We start from the raw sequence: 14,370 nt of genomic DNA on the forward strand, positions 1-14,370 counted from the left end.
GGAAGTAAACTAACTTTACTTTCCTGCCAACTGGAATATGGAGTGAAATTACTCTAATATACACGATACGCCATGTTTACGGTCTGGGTAGAAGTACACAGAGAGTTTGTCAAACGATTTATCTGAAATAATCTTACAATAACTGTGGTTATCTAAATAAAAAATTTCCCCTACTTATGGCCACTCAAGCTAAGAAATCAAATATTTCTAATTCCACTTCAGCATAGAAAAAATGTACCACGTTCAGTCAAAATATACATAACTCAAGATTGCATTCGCTACAATTCTTGAAACAGAGAGGGAAACAAATATTTTTAGTATTACAAACGCTGTATTCGACACACGCTGCAAGTCCATGGGCCACAAATACACAATTAACAAAAATTCCCGAACAAGTAGGCCTTCAAGTTAAAATTTGAAGAAAAAAAAATAAAATCAACGAAACGAGAAAATAAAGGAAAAGGAACAGAATTCAGAAAGCAGTACCAACTATACGGCAGTAACATCAAACACGTAATAATTAAAAAATATCACACATTTTAAGCACATTACTGCTATATAAACATTATACCACACTAGCCAAAACAAACTGATGATCAATAATAATGTATCAAACAACCGAAGTCCGCTTCAGATATGCACCGCAAAGTAAATACAAACACAATGCCACGTTCTGCTTAGTATACTCACCTTTATCCATCCTCCGTGAGCTGTAACCAGTACATAAAGAAGATATAAGTCTATTTCATGGCCGTTAATCTTCGGTATTTTACGAAATGGAGTCCTGAAAACAACAAGACATTATAATGTATTACGATGAATAACTTAACATAGATACATGCGAAACCCAAACAAACATACAAAGATGCTCAATAAATTTTAAATAAAAGTACACTTACCCACGGCTTTCGTGGAATTGCCTAAGTTCTCGAATGAAACTGTCACGTTCCCGTTGGTATGTGACTGGGTCCTTGTTAAGAATTTTGGCCATATTAACACTGAAACACTCTTGTTTATTGCACCACACGTGTTACTACGCTACGTGAATCCATTTAGAGTCCCGATACGCGTGACGTAGTCGCAGCGAAGAGCAGATACACCACGGTAAGATAGCAGTTGGGGCTCAACCGACGAAGGGTATTGTTCGACTCCCGCAGACGTAGGGTTGACTGGATTTCCAACTCCCAATGTTGCAACTTACTTCTGTCCGATATTAAGCACACAGCACGAGTCCAGTACACGGCACAACCACTCACACGTTGTCCGTAACTTTTCCATGGCGCACAGTTTAGTACTTTGCACCAAAATAATCACAAAAATGCACCAAAAATGTTACATACACGTAACGGCACGTTTCTTCCTATGTGTAATGTCACTGCAAGCCAAAATGGCGTCGGCCATTACGCCCAAAGACGGCGGATAGATACTCAGATACAAGTTATTTCTACTTTAAAATGTAGTTTGCAATGAATTTGTGTTATAAAACTTGTCTAGGTCTAATTAAACCCCACCGTTAGTAACGCTACGACATCAAGCAACGCGTCCATAACGTCGATTCCCGTCTCGGCGTACAGAGCGCGATGAAATTATAGTTCGTACACTGAACACAGATGTCAGTAGCAATTATAGCCTCTGTGAAGAGTTACTGATTTTGTGAATTTTTGTGATATCGTCAGACACGCTGAAGTATTTCGAAGCCAAACAATGACTTATAAAAGGAAAAAATATCATAAAGGCGATACACATGTGAAGAAGAAATGGAGAACGAAGCGCCGAACGAAAGACCTTGATGAGGTTAGTAAGCGTCAGTTTGTCTTTTAAGGTTATTGATGGAAAAATGACTATTAAAAATTAAACCATGGCACGTGGTTGTAATTGCAGATTGACGAGGATATGAAAGAAAAGAATGCAAAACTGCTACTAAATCAAGAAATAGATTTGGATAAACCTGGAAATGCACAGTTTTATTGTTTGCATTGCGCGTGAGTAACATTCTCAGTAGTTGCATGCCGCTAGAAATGCGTATTGTTTAGAATATTAGTAGTTTTTGTATTGCAGTTTTTAATGTGTACACAGTTGAACTCAGATGACTGAAATGTTTAAAATTAAACAACGAAGTTGCTATGCTTTTTAAGTCTACAAGGTTGCGAAAATTAATGTGTAATATGATAAATTTGGGCTATCTTTGTGTATGTAGTAACCAAAGTTGAATGACATGAAGATCGTATAGTAACTTTGGAGGAAATTTAATTACGATGTAAATATTGCCTTAAAAGTGCCCAGAAATAAATTTTCATCAGTCATCATCTCCACTATTATTGTGAAAAATGAAAAGGCAGAAATAGAGTAGCAGGTTACTCAGAAGTCGTGTAGATGATTTCATATTAATGATTGAATACATTTATTTATCCAGCGTTAATTTTGCAATGATATAAGAGTTGTCATCTTAGGAGACTGAAAATTAATAGCATAAAACACACACACACACTAATAAATCACAATATACACGTATGCTTTTATGAGGTTATGGCAGTGATTCATGTGTATAGGAGAGGTGGTCAGGCACAGCACTGATGAAGAATCCATTCCAGTAGTTTCCATATAGATTTAGGAGAACCAGATCAAGGTGTCTGAACAAAGTAACTGAAACCTGCTAAATATGAGGTCTTCGTCTGAACAACTGCGCAGTCTTACTCTGTTGGCTCCTATTGTAGAACGTTATCTGAGATACACACTATGTGCTCCGCATAACTAACATAGTTTTGCTCTACATTACTGCTTTCATCCAGGGCACCTGCTGCTGATTCCTAAATCATTTCCCCACACCCACCTCCCTGAACTAATGGTATACATACTGCTTGATAACTTAGAGCAGATTTTTACATGGTGTTATTAATTGAACTTCTTACACAAGCTAAAAGTGCACTCTTACAACTTAATTAGGAAGTAATTATTTGATACCTGTAATGAATGCTGTGTAAACAACCTTAGATTGCTGTTGTATCTGGAGGAGTTAGTGACAGTTAAGTTTACGTCTGAAGCACACTTTCTTTTCCCACCACTGAGAAATAAATAGTGGATTGGTGACCTCTTGAAGTTCAGTGAAGTAATGATTATGCCACTTCAGTCAGCAGATGTTTTCAACTGTTCAAATATAGACATTAAAAATAAATACTAAGTACTTGTATTACCTTCCTACTATAAGCAAATTTTTGTTTGAATATTTAATTCTGTAATTGAAAATCGGTAAATGTCTGTAGTGTTCTGTGTCTTTACAGAAAAACATTGCTATGTGCCATAGCATTGTAATAACCACTGTTGTATATAATGACCCATTTCAATGTGTTGTATTAGTGCTAGAATGAGTGATGAAGCAGTGCTCATGTCGTCCTCATAGAGCTTAAGGAAAAGCTCTATGTATACACATATTAATTAAAGTAATGAATATATTACTGACACAATGAAAACACTGAGTATTGGAGTTACAGTAGTATTCTAAAAAAATGTTCTTGATGATTCCAGAAGTACTAGAGGACAGGTAGTGGTTGTGAATGTATACATAGAGATTGCTAATCTCTTTCCCATCTCTCCCTCGTCTGTGCCTTTGTGGTATCAGATTTTGTGGTTTCCTCCCATTCCAATCATGGTTGGAGTGTAGAAAGAGTGACTCCTTAAATTTCACTATAAAGAAAGACCGTTTAAATGCCACTGTGAATGCTAAAATGAGTGTGATATTGTCTGCGCATTTCCTGCAGGAACAATATACACTGGGTGACAAAAATCACGGGATAGCAATATGCACATATAGAGATGGAGGTAGTATTGTGTACACAAGGTATGAAAGAGCAGTGCATTGGTGGAGCTGTTATTTGTACTCAGGTGATTCATGTGAAAAAGTGACTGATGTGATTATGGTCGTGTGACCGGAATTAACAGGCTTTGAATGTAGAATGGTAGTTAGAGCTAGACTCTTGGGACATTCCATTTCGGAGATAATTAAGGACTTAAATATTCAGAGATCCATAGTCTTAGGAGTGTGCAGACACACCAAATTTCAGGCAACTGAGAGCAGTGGTGTCTGCATAGAATTCTCACTCCTGACAGACAAGCAGCAGTGTATGAAATAACTGCAGAAATCAATGTCAGATGTATGTGAACATATCCATTAGGACAGTTTGGTGTTCAAGGACTGTGGCAGCTGACGACTGATGTGAGTGCCTTTGCTAACAGCACATCATCACCTGTAGTGCCTCTCCTGGGCTTGCAACCATATGTGTTGGACCCTAGACAGCTGGAAAACTATGACGTGATCAGATAAGTCATTATTTCAGTTGGTAAGAGCTGATGGTAGGGTTCGAGTGTGGCGCAGAAACACGAAGCCATGGAACCGAATTGTCAACAAGACACTATGCAGGCAGGTGTATGCTGTGTTTGTGTGGAATGGAAATGGTTACGTTCAGCTTCTTGAAGATCATTTGCAGCCATTCATGGATTTCATGCTGCCAAACAACAATGGAATTGTTACCGATTGTCAATGCGCACTGGGCCACAGTTATTCCCAATTGGTTTTGAAGAAAGTTCTGGACAATTCGAGCAAATAATTTGGTCAGCTAGATTGCCTGACACAGGACATAATGCAGATGTCAGTCCGTGCAGAATATCCTTCAAGGGCAACACTTGTGCAATTATCTATTGTTATAGAAGCAGCGTGACTCAATATTTCCGCAAGGATCTTCCAGTGACATGTTGAGACCATGCTATATTGACTTGGGCATTATCCCAGAGAAAAGGAGGTCCAACACAATATTAGGAGGTATCCCATGCTTTTTGTCACCTAATTGTATAGGATGATGAAAATAGCTCTAGATTCTGCACTCACTTGGTAAGTAGGCATCCATGGGACAATTGACATCTATCTTCAAGCTTCTGCAAATTCACTTTTTTCAACGTTTCCATGATGCTTCTCGATGAACCGAATAAATCTGTGGCCATCTTACTGCATTCTTTTGTATATATTCAATGGCTCAACCAAACTGCTGCCTTTCATCCTAACCATGACTTCAGGCTATGCTGCAGATTAGTCTGTCACCACAACATACTTCCCAGAGACTAATACAAGTGCAAAAGAAATATTGTCTGTGTTCCAGTGCTTTTCTGTTTGCCACATCAGCATTGCATTATGTGCCACATCATCGTTACATTACAGGATGAAGCAGGGCTCCGGTATTGGTTCATCCTGTTAACTGTGTCAATATTGCATGATAGTCCTATTTGGCTTAGGTCCCAAACAATTGAGCAATATTGTAAGGTGGGATGCACAAGTGATTAGTAAGCAATCTCCGTAGTAGACTGACTACATTTTTCCTGTATCCTACCAATGAATCAAAAGTTGAGCCAGCGTAATCATTCCATTTCACAGCCCTACAAATTGTAATGATGAGGTATTCATAGGAGTTGATTGATTTGAGACATTCAACTAATATAGCAGCAGCCCAAAAATTTGCTTTTAATTCTGTTAAAATAAAAACCACCATGACTGGTTTTGCACTTCAAGACCTCTCCATTTATAGCTATTACAGGCTCATATCTTGCGGCATTGTATTGTAGTTGTCTGATGTCCTGAAATTTTTGTTCATCTGAACGTGGATTTTCAAACTTCCTGACCATATATCTGTGTTCCGTGAGATATCTCAATGAATTTGCAGCGATGTCAGAACATGGTTATTCTGTGGTTACGTCTTGGTAAATTGTAATTGTCAACAACTTTCTTTTAAGGCAGAAAAGTTGGAATCCTTTGTATGTATTATTTTAGTCCACAGTTAGTTACTTGGTACTGAATGTTATGTAACCTACAATCACATTACCTTTATTATCATCATTATTATTATTACCACCATTGTCATCTATACTAATTTATTTAGTTGGCCACCTAAGGACTAAAATAAGCATATAAACTTTATGACAGCTGTTGTCATTTATTATTTTTCTTTCTACAGGCTAGTTGTTATTCATCAGCTGGCTATGTCTTATATCTGCATATGCATTATTACTCTGTAATCCATGTGTTGCAGAGGGTATTTTATGACCACTGTCTCTTCCACCTTTCCTATTATGGAGTGCAGTCAAATTAAGTCAGTAGATACTGAGGGAATTAGTTTTGGGAATGAGGCATTAAAGTAATAGACAAGTTTCACTATTTGGACAGCAAAATAACTGACAGTGGTGAAAGTAGAGGGGATATAAAATGTGGACTGGCAATAGCAAGAGAAGAACTGTGGTGGTAATTCTCCATGCAAGCTTGAATCTCTCTGATTTTGCCTTCATGGTGTTTTTGTGAGAGATGTAGGCAAAAGCAGTTGGTTGACTATTATTAGAATGTCAGTTCTTGATCTTTAACGGTAAAACACAGTGATGCAGAATCTACCTTGCACATTTGCCACTGGGGTTGGCAGAGCATCCCCTCGATGTTTTAATGCTTATATAATAAGGCGTTCAGAAAATGCACTGCTCTTCTTAGGATCATCTTATTTCCTCTATCAAGCCTTTCTGGTATGGATCCCAGACTGATGGGCAATATTAAAGTATCAGTGCAATGAGGGTTTTGAAAGCTACCTCCTTCGTGGATGAACTGCACTTTCTGTGGGCTCTCTCAATGTATATCTGCCTTGTTTGCAATTAGTTTTTGTGTATTTGTTCCACTTTAAATAGCTGTCTGTGCATGCATCATCGTATATTTAGTGGGTGTGACTGCTTTTAGTGATTGCACAGCAATTTTCTAATCATACAATAACGGATATTTTTGTCCATTTATGTGTCACATGTTATATTTGTTTTTGTTGAGGATCAACTGTCAATCTCTGCATCAAGTGTCAACCCTTTGCAGATCTTCCTGCGTTGTACTAAAATTTTGTACTGTTGGGACTTCTGTGCTAAAAAGCATTAAAGTTTCAACAGCTCTTCCATTGTGTATAGATGTTGACTATTTGTTGACGTTTGTCATAGCACGAGATAGTATATGCAAACAAAGAAAATTGCTCGATCTGTTTTATTTTGGCAGAAAATAGATTGTTTACACTGGTTTTTAATATGGAGAGTGCCAGAATAACTTTTACTGTGCTGGTTGTTATGATTTTTAAGGTTGCTTACTGATTTTTGTATTTATTTGGTGACTGGAAAAAAAACTAAATGTGCTGTCACTGACTTGTAGCATAGCCTGAGTACTAGATTAGTTTGGAATGTAATAATTTGCTGGAGCATTGGTGGAGCCAGTGAATTTCAATACGGAAATAAGTTTGCCAAAATTGATTGATGTGTACCGTAACCGTAACCCTAAGCCAAATTTGCCAAAAATTGACATGCAAACGTTCATTGTATTTTATCACTTTTTAAAGCATAGTTAGATTTGGTTATTCCTACATGAAACATTTAAGAATTATTTACTTGTGCCTATAATTCCACTCATTGGTTATATTGCAATAAAAAGATCGATCTTAGTTATTTTACAATGCTTCTATCCTTGGAAGTGTATTATATGGATGGTAGAAATTCCATTCTGTACTCCTCACACATTCTCCTGTAAAAGAAGAGAGAAAAGGTGAATTCATCACTTGGATGTATTTACAGCATGACATCACAAAACAACCGAAAGCTGCTGTAATGTGTTTTTATTTACAGAAATCCAGTTTTAATTTAGTGATTATCTCTAAATCGTGTGCACAATAACAAAGATGTCTAAAAAATAGCTTTGTGGAACTAATTCTGGTGAACTATTGTGTGTAGCAGATACTTACGGGTGTCACTATAGCATAGTAAAAGAAGGTTCCGTGGCATAAAGTACATAATGGTTATAGTTATCTAAATGGTACGGCTAAAAATACAATAAGCATAAATATATTAAAAACAATAGTATACATATGAAGTCAGATTTTAGATGTACACAAAAGTCACATCACATATGCATGTTTCCAGTATTTCATACGTTTTATTTGCTAAAATTTTGGTGAGACAGTATGCTGAAAAGTGCAATGCACTGTCAATTTGTGCATTTAGTGACTAATGGAAAATGCATATAATTATAATTGATGCATGTATAGTGGCAGGTAACTATAACATGTATACTGTGTTTTTAATGTCTATAAACATTTTGTATTTTCACCTAAATCATAGATGCTGTAACTAATAATAATTGTGTACTTGACGCTGTGGAACCTTCCTTTAACCTGATATAATGGTACCCATGAGTATCTGCTATATACAATAGTTCCAAGTTAACTATTTTGGAATATGCTTTTCTTCTACATTTTTCTTATGTAAGTGACTTAAAGATGGGCACATGACTGATACTAGTTACCCATAAAAAAGTACACATTACAGCAGCTTTCGCTGTTTTGCAAATCTGTTCTTAAAATGAATTCATTTTCTTTAAAATTAGTAATTAACCATCTGCAGGGAAATTTGCCAATTCTTGTTTTAATTTACAGTATTTTCAATGCATGTAATGCTCTGATTGTATCATCATTAAAAAAATTCCATGTTACGTGTATAAAACACTTGTAACCTCTTCTCTCCTTTGTTTTTAATTTTATCGTTGTTGCCTTCAATTTTTTTCACAGGAGGTATTTCATTGATGAATCTGCACTGACTGATCATTTCCGGACGAAAGTTCACAAGCGTAGGCTGAAAGCTCTTGAACTGGAACCATACACCGTAGAAGAATCGGAGAGAGCTGCTGGCAAAGGCCAGTACCAACCTCCCAAGAGAAGGAAGATTGAAACACAGAGTACAGGAGATGATACCTATGTTGAATCTGGTGACAGAATGACTGATTAAAATAGTCATTTCTGTAAACACTTTAGAAACATAATCGAAAATGATATTTGCCTCCCACTTCATGAAATCTTTATGTGGATGCAGTATGTTATTACGAACATACTGCAGCTCAACTTTATTTGTTACAGGTAATAAAGCACATAAAACTGCATCAATTCTGATTCCACATCTTGATTGTGAGGAAAAGTTTCAGGGTTTAGAAAATCTGAAGAGAAATGTTATGTTACGCAAACTTAATCTTGATGTTGATAACGTCCATCAGTTGTGGGAAAAATTAAGATCTATTGAACAGACAAAAGAGTGTATGGAACAAAAACGCATAGAAATAGCCAGTATAACAAAAGCCTTAAAGAAAAACAATAATTTACAGGAAATAGAGAAGCTCAAAATTCAAGGTAGGTCACTAAGAGATGATATTAAAAAAGTAACTAAGAAATTTTGGGAAATGCAGGAAAAAGCGATTGGGCAGTTTTTGTCATTGCCAAATGATTTAGACCGTGATACACCCGAAATGGAAGAAAAAGTTTTGTATGAATTTGGTAATGTACCCCAGGATGCCTCAGAATGCCACACTGTGATAGGAAACAAACAAGATTTGGTGAGGTATTTTAGTCCAGTTTGTTACTATTTAAATGGAGCTGCAGCAGTTTATGAATTAAAATTGCTCCAGCACTTTGCTGATTCACTTCACGAAGCAGAATTTGCGGAGACATGTAACTCTGACTTTGTAAGGAGCATAGTAGTTGAAGGATGTGGAATGAAGCACATTAATTCAGTATCAGTGTTCACTATAGAACACAGTGACACGGGTGTATCAGATATCAATAATAGGCTTCACTTAGTTGGAGGTGCTTCTTTGCCTGCATACTGTGCTTGTCATGCAAAGACCATTGTCACAGGTTCTCTTCCAGTTAGGTATTTTACAGTAGGTCGACAATATAGTCCCATACAAAGTAAAAGTTTGCCAGGATTATTTCACACTTGCCAGGCATCATGTGTGGAATTGTTTGTGTTAACTTCGGACACTCTGAAAGACCTGAAAGCAGAATTCCAACGGACGTTAAAAGCTGTTACAGGCATATACAGGAGTCTGGGACTACCCTTCAGAATTGTGCTTTTCCCTGCCAACTCACTCAAGCAATGGGAAAGTTTAAGAGCAAGCATTCAGATGTTTTCTGTACACAATAAGTCTTTCATAGAAGTTGGATATCTTTCTTTGTGTAATAATTACATAAGCAAACGTTTGCTTATGTATTATGAAACACCAGAGAAGGATAAAAAATTTGTGCAGGTATTGTCAGGAACTGTGCTATCTGTGCCAAAGTTTCTAGGCTGTGTGTTAGAAAATGGACATTTTTCAGACTTGAATATTTAATTTAGACTGCAGAAATGTATTTTTGGCTAGTAATGTATGTAGCTGTTACTGTTATTACTTGTAAATGAGAATCTTTTCAGAATAAAATGATAAAGTCCTTTTTTATATTACTTGTTCAATTAATACCGTCTATTCATCATAGCATTACTTAAAACTATGCCTTCCCTCTGAGGAATTATATTCTGTGCAACTGTAATTTGTCAGAAACAACTTAAAGATGTTGTTAGCCGTATAGATCAAATCTACACCAATTTACATAATAGAGTTGATGCAATACATTGTAACTCCTCTCACCACCTTTTCCAAACAATTGAAACACTAATTATGTATGATTCACTCAGTATGCATGGGATGAGGGAAGATACATACAGGGTGTATCATAATTAATGGTGTAAATGAATACAGTTGAAAGTACACGATACTAGAAGCAAAAAAAGTCTCAGTAAATGTAGGGTCGAAAATGCACACCTTAAGAGCTACATGCAGTTTTTCATCTTTGATACTGTGAAACAAATCTCTCCTACTGCAAGTTCTTTGCTTTTCATATTTTAGGAAGTGGTAGTATGGACCAAAATAAGAAGAATAAAAAAAGTCCAGCAAACATGTGCTGCAAAACGCATACCTTAAAAGTTACGAGCACATGATCATTAGAAGAGTTGTGTTTCAAAGTAGCAAAGATGAACAAGTGCTCATAGCTCTTAAGGAATGGATTTTAGAGCACGTTTATGGGACTTTTTTTCTTTTTTTGGTCTATAGTTCCAGTTCCCAAAATATGGAAAGCAAAGAACCTGAAGTAGAAGAGATTGTTTAACAGTATCGAAGATGGAATGATTGTTAATAGCTCTTGAGGTATGCATTTTTGACCCAATGTTTACTGAGACTTTTTTTGCTTCTAGTATTGTGTGCTTTCAGCTGTATGCGTTTACACCATTAATTATGATGCAACCTGTATAAGTGAAATATCTTTAGAGAACTGGTTAATAACCAAAAGTCCTCCACTGCAGTCTGAGACTTGGAATGATGTGTGTGGTGCTGAAAAATTTGGAGAGAAATGGAATAACTTCAAATTCTTCAGATATTTCAATGTAACATGTCCTATTACTTTTAAAAGAAAAAAAAAGTTAGAAACTGTGTAAGACTGGCACATGAAGTGAAACAACTGGAGTGATCTAGTCAATTGCAATATTAATGAAATTAGATGGCAAAAGCAGGGTGGCATGTTTGTATCAAATGCAGGCAATATATCCAGAAACAGTTTCTCATGAGCTGGTACTTACTAAACTGGATTACAAAATATCAAGATGCGCAAACTGAACACAAAGACAACTCCTTCCTAGCATAGAAAAGTGTGGTGTAGCCCATTGGTCACTCCTGGGACCCAAGCACAAAGTTTTTTTCCTCCATATAATGGTGTTCTGTGGCTTTCAGAAAGAAGCTACAAGGGCAAGTGACATTGGAATTGGTATATATCTAATAATCCATCAAAACATAATACAGCAGTTTCAAGTTGAACTCAAATCTTTAAACTACACAGCAATTTGAATCAGCACACAGCTTTGCAGATAAACAGAAACCCTGATATGACAGAGCAAACTATTATTGTAGGATACCCATAAAGGGGGGAAAATCTTGTGTATCATATCAAGAAGAGAACACAGTTTAAACTTGCATGTACCTTAGACACTTCGCAATGAGAAATGCTTTGAAATAGCAGGTGTTTAACTAGAAGCTACTGCCATAAAAAAACAGCTCTTTGCAAGTCTATTTACCTAATGCAAATAGACAGAAACTTTTTAGTAAATTGAGGTCACGGAGAAAGTTTTAGTGTCCAAGTACAAGATAATCTTTAAGTGGAGACATAAATGTAAATACAAATACCGTGCATAAAACAAATAACATTCCCATTCTGCACAGCTTTGATATGTTTCAGATGGTCAACAGTGCAACAATGGCAACAAAAACCTCAGCATTAGTTATCAATCATGTTACGGATATAGACAAGGAAACTGTGTTGTAGACGTAAAATATCTTGGACATTCTTGATAATTCCTGCCCATTAAGGAAAGTAAAAGCTGCCTAGGAGATGTCCACCAGACTGCATGTCTACAAAAGACCTTTTCAAAACCCCAAAATTCAAGAATTTTCTACCACATTGTTAATCTAAACTACGATGGAGTGTATACGGAAAAGAATGAGAAGGATAAGAAACTCCTCAAAGACCTTGAAATGTTTCAGTTCCATAAGAAAATCTCATAGTGAGTCAGAATTCCTAAATTGTTACCAAAGCTATAAAAAGGTTTACAGGATAAAGTTGCTTACAGAAAAAAGAAGTAGTGAGCAAATGACAAAGCAATACTTAAACACACTGGCTGCCGCACATAGTGATGGGTTTTTCAATGCCAGACCATGGTGTCAGGCATGAGGCTCTGCTGTGGGTGCCGCTGGCCACGTGCTAAATGAGTTAGCTATTTGGGGAACAAAATAACTGATAATGGCCAAAGTAAGGAGGATATAAACTGTAGACTGGCAATGGCAAGGAAAGCATTTCTGAAGAAAAGAAATTTGTTAATGTCGAGTAGAGATGCAAGTGTTAGGAAGTCTTTTCCAAAGGTATTGGTATGGAGTGTAAACATGTATGGAACTGAAACATGGATGATAAATAGTTTAGACAAGAAGAGAATATAAACTTTCGGAATGAGGTGCTACAGAAGAATGCTGAAGATTAGACGGGTAGATTATGTAACTAATGAGGAGATACTGAATAGAATCGGGGAGAAGAGAAATTTGTGTCACAACTTGACCAGAAGAAGGGATCGGTTGGTAGGATATGTTCTTGAGGCATCAAGGGATCAGCAATTTAGTATTGGAGAGCAGTGTGGAGGGTAAAAATTGTAGAGGGAGACCAAGAGGTGAATACACTAAGCAGATTCAGGAGGATGTAGGCTGTAGCAGGTACTGGGAGATGATGCTTGCACAGTATAGAATAGCATGGAGAGCTGCATCAAACCAGTCCGTGGACTGAAGACCACCACAACAACATGTATTCTGCTCTTTGTGTTTTTCGTCTTTCTTATGGCTGTCATTAGGAAATGGGACCAATATGTGAACATGTTAATTTCCAGGTTCAAGACCTCTGTGGCAATGGAATGTCAACACCAAAATTCCTCAATAATTGGCCATTGACCCAAAAACAGTTTCATTTTGGTTTAAGAGAGGCAATGGTAATGGTAGCGACAGCAGCAGAGTTGGACAAGCAACAAAACTCTCTCAAAATGGTAAAAACAAACACAGACATTTGGTAAAGGGTGAAATTTGCAGCAGGACTTGAGCAGTTGCCAAATGTCTGAATTTCTCAGATGACTACCAGAAGAGACGGAAAACCCCATTACGACAACTGTAAAATGTCCTCATTTGTAGACAATACTGGGGAGAACGTGCACGTGTCCAACCAATAAAATCCATGCTGCGAGGGGGAGGGAAGGGGGATTCAGACATTCTGTGAAAGAGTAATATCTGACGCTTTTTGCGATTCTGACCCTGAAGGAAAGAAGAAAAGGATGCACATTTTGCTTACAGGCAATTCTCTAGTAGGGTGTCATTCAAAGCCCAACAATCAAAATGCAGAGTCTGTTTAGGTGAAACACAGAAAATTTCCCATGTTCATAGACCATAGCAAGGATTGAAGATGATTGTCAGTGGTAGGTTAGGTTCTGTGACGTTGGAAAAATTGAACTGCATATGGTCGATGCAAAAAGGACCATCAGTGATGATTATTAACTGGGAAAGAATTGTTTTTTACCATCACCATTCTCAAAAATAAAATAAAAACATTTTGAAAGACAAACTAATGAGTTACTTGAATAAATATAACATTCTCAGGCAAGTACAGTGTGGTTTCCAGAGTAGAAGTACAGTATCAATCTTATAGAGTTTACAAAAATTGTACTTGATGCACTAGACAAGAAAGAGTGTCACAGATACATCTTTAGATCTGTCAAGTCTTTCATACTCTTGACCATAAAATTATAAAAATAATAAAAAACTACCTTTAGAAATAAGAGGAACTGCGATATTTTTGTAGAAAGCAAAATTCTTAACAAATACTCATATAAACATAGGAGTCCCTCAGGGCAGCATATTAGGACTTCTGTTGGTTTTTTTTTTAT

At 36.7% G+C, this 14,370-nt stretch overlaps 3 protein-coding genes across 34 annotated transcripts in view; 2 read left to right on the forward strand and 1 right to left on the reverse strand.

Moving 5' to 3' along the window:
- The window catches only part of LOC126282130 (AT-rich interactive domain-containing protein 2-like), a 287,639-nt gene extending 286,265 nt beyond the window's left edge, over positions 1 to 1,374 (reverse strand). For 22 of the 32 annotated variants that reach the window (XM_049981632.1, XM_049981631.1, XM_049981629.1 and 19 more), the window contains exons 1-2: positions 900 to 995; positions 691 to 784 (exon numbers count right to left, since the gene is read on the reverse strand). In XM_049981632.1, coding sequence (XP_049837589.1) covers positions 691 to 784; positions 900 to 991 — 186 coding nt within the window. In that variant the 5' untranslated portion in view covers positions 992 to 995. Of the gene's footprint in view, positions 1 to 690; positions 785 to 899 lie in introns of all 32 variants that reach the window. The other 10 variants (XM_049981626.1, XM_049981622.1, XM_049981621.1 and 7 more) reach the window with 2 other exon arrangements.
- LOC126282135 (zinc finger protein 593 homolog) lies at positions 1,026 to 10,309 on the forward strand. The gene is made up of 3 exons (XM_049981635.1): positions 1,026 to 1,794; positions 1,882 to 1,982; positions 8,613 to 10,309. Exons 1-3 carry the CDS (start codon positions 1,705 to 1,707, stop codon positions 8,827 to 8,829), a joined length of 408 nt encoding a protein of 135 aa, XP_049837592.1. The 5' UTR covers positions 1,026 to 1,704; the 3' UTR covers positions 8,830 to 10,309.
- On the forward strand, positions 8,866 to 10,309 carry LOC126282134 (serine--tRNA synthetase-like protein Slimp). The gene has a single exon (XM_049981634.1). It carries the CDS (start codon positions 8,870 to 8,872, stop codon positions 10,202 to 10,204), a length of 1,335 nt encoding a protein of 444 aa, XP_049837591.1. The 5' UTR covers positions 8,866 to 8,869; the 3' UTR covers positions 10,205 to 10,309.
- Positions 10,310 to 14,370: the final 4,061 nt, after the last annotated feature.

Source organism: Schistocerca gregaria, chromosome 7 (genome assembly GCF_023897955.1).
Source record: "Schistocerca gregaria isolate iqSchGreg1 chromosome 7, iqSchGreg1.2, whole genome shotgun sequence".
NCBI lineage: Eukaryota > Metazoa > Arthropoda > Insecta > Orthoptera > Acrididae > Schistocerca > Schistocerca gregaria.

Bases quoted from the DNA above. Each gene is read 5' to 3' on its own strand.
- LOC126282135 (XM_049981635.1), top strand. From the start codon at position 1,705: ATGACTTATAAAAGGAAAAAATATCATAAAGGCGATACACATGTGAAG. The intron at 1,795-1,881 runs GTTAGTAAGCGT...TTGTAATTGCAG, and splicing joins GAACGAAAGACCTTGATGAG to ATTGACGAGGATATGAAAGA. The intron at 1,983-8,612 runs GTGAGTAACATT...TTTTTTTCACAG, and splicing joins TTTTATTGTTTGCATTGCGC to GAGGTATTTCATTGATGAAT.
- LOC126282134 (XM_049981634.1), top strand. From the start codon at position 8,870: ATGATATTTGCCTCCCACTTCATGAAATCTTTATGTGGATGCAGTATG.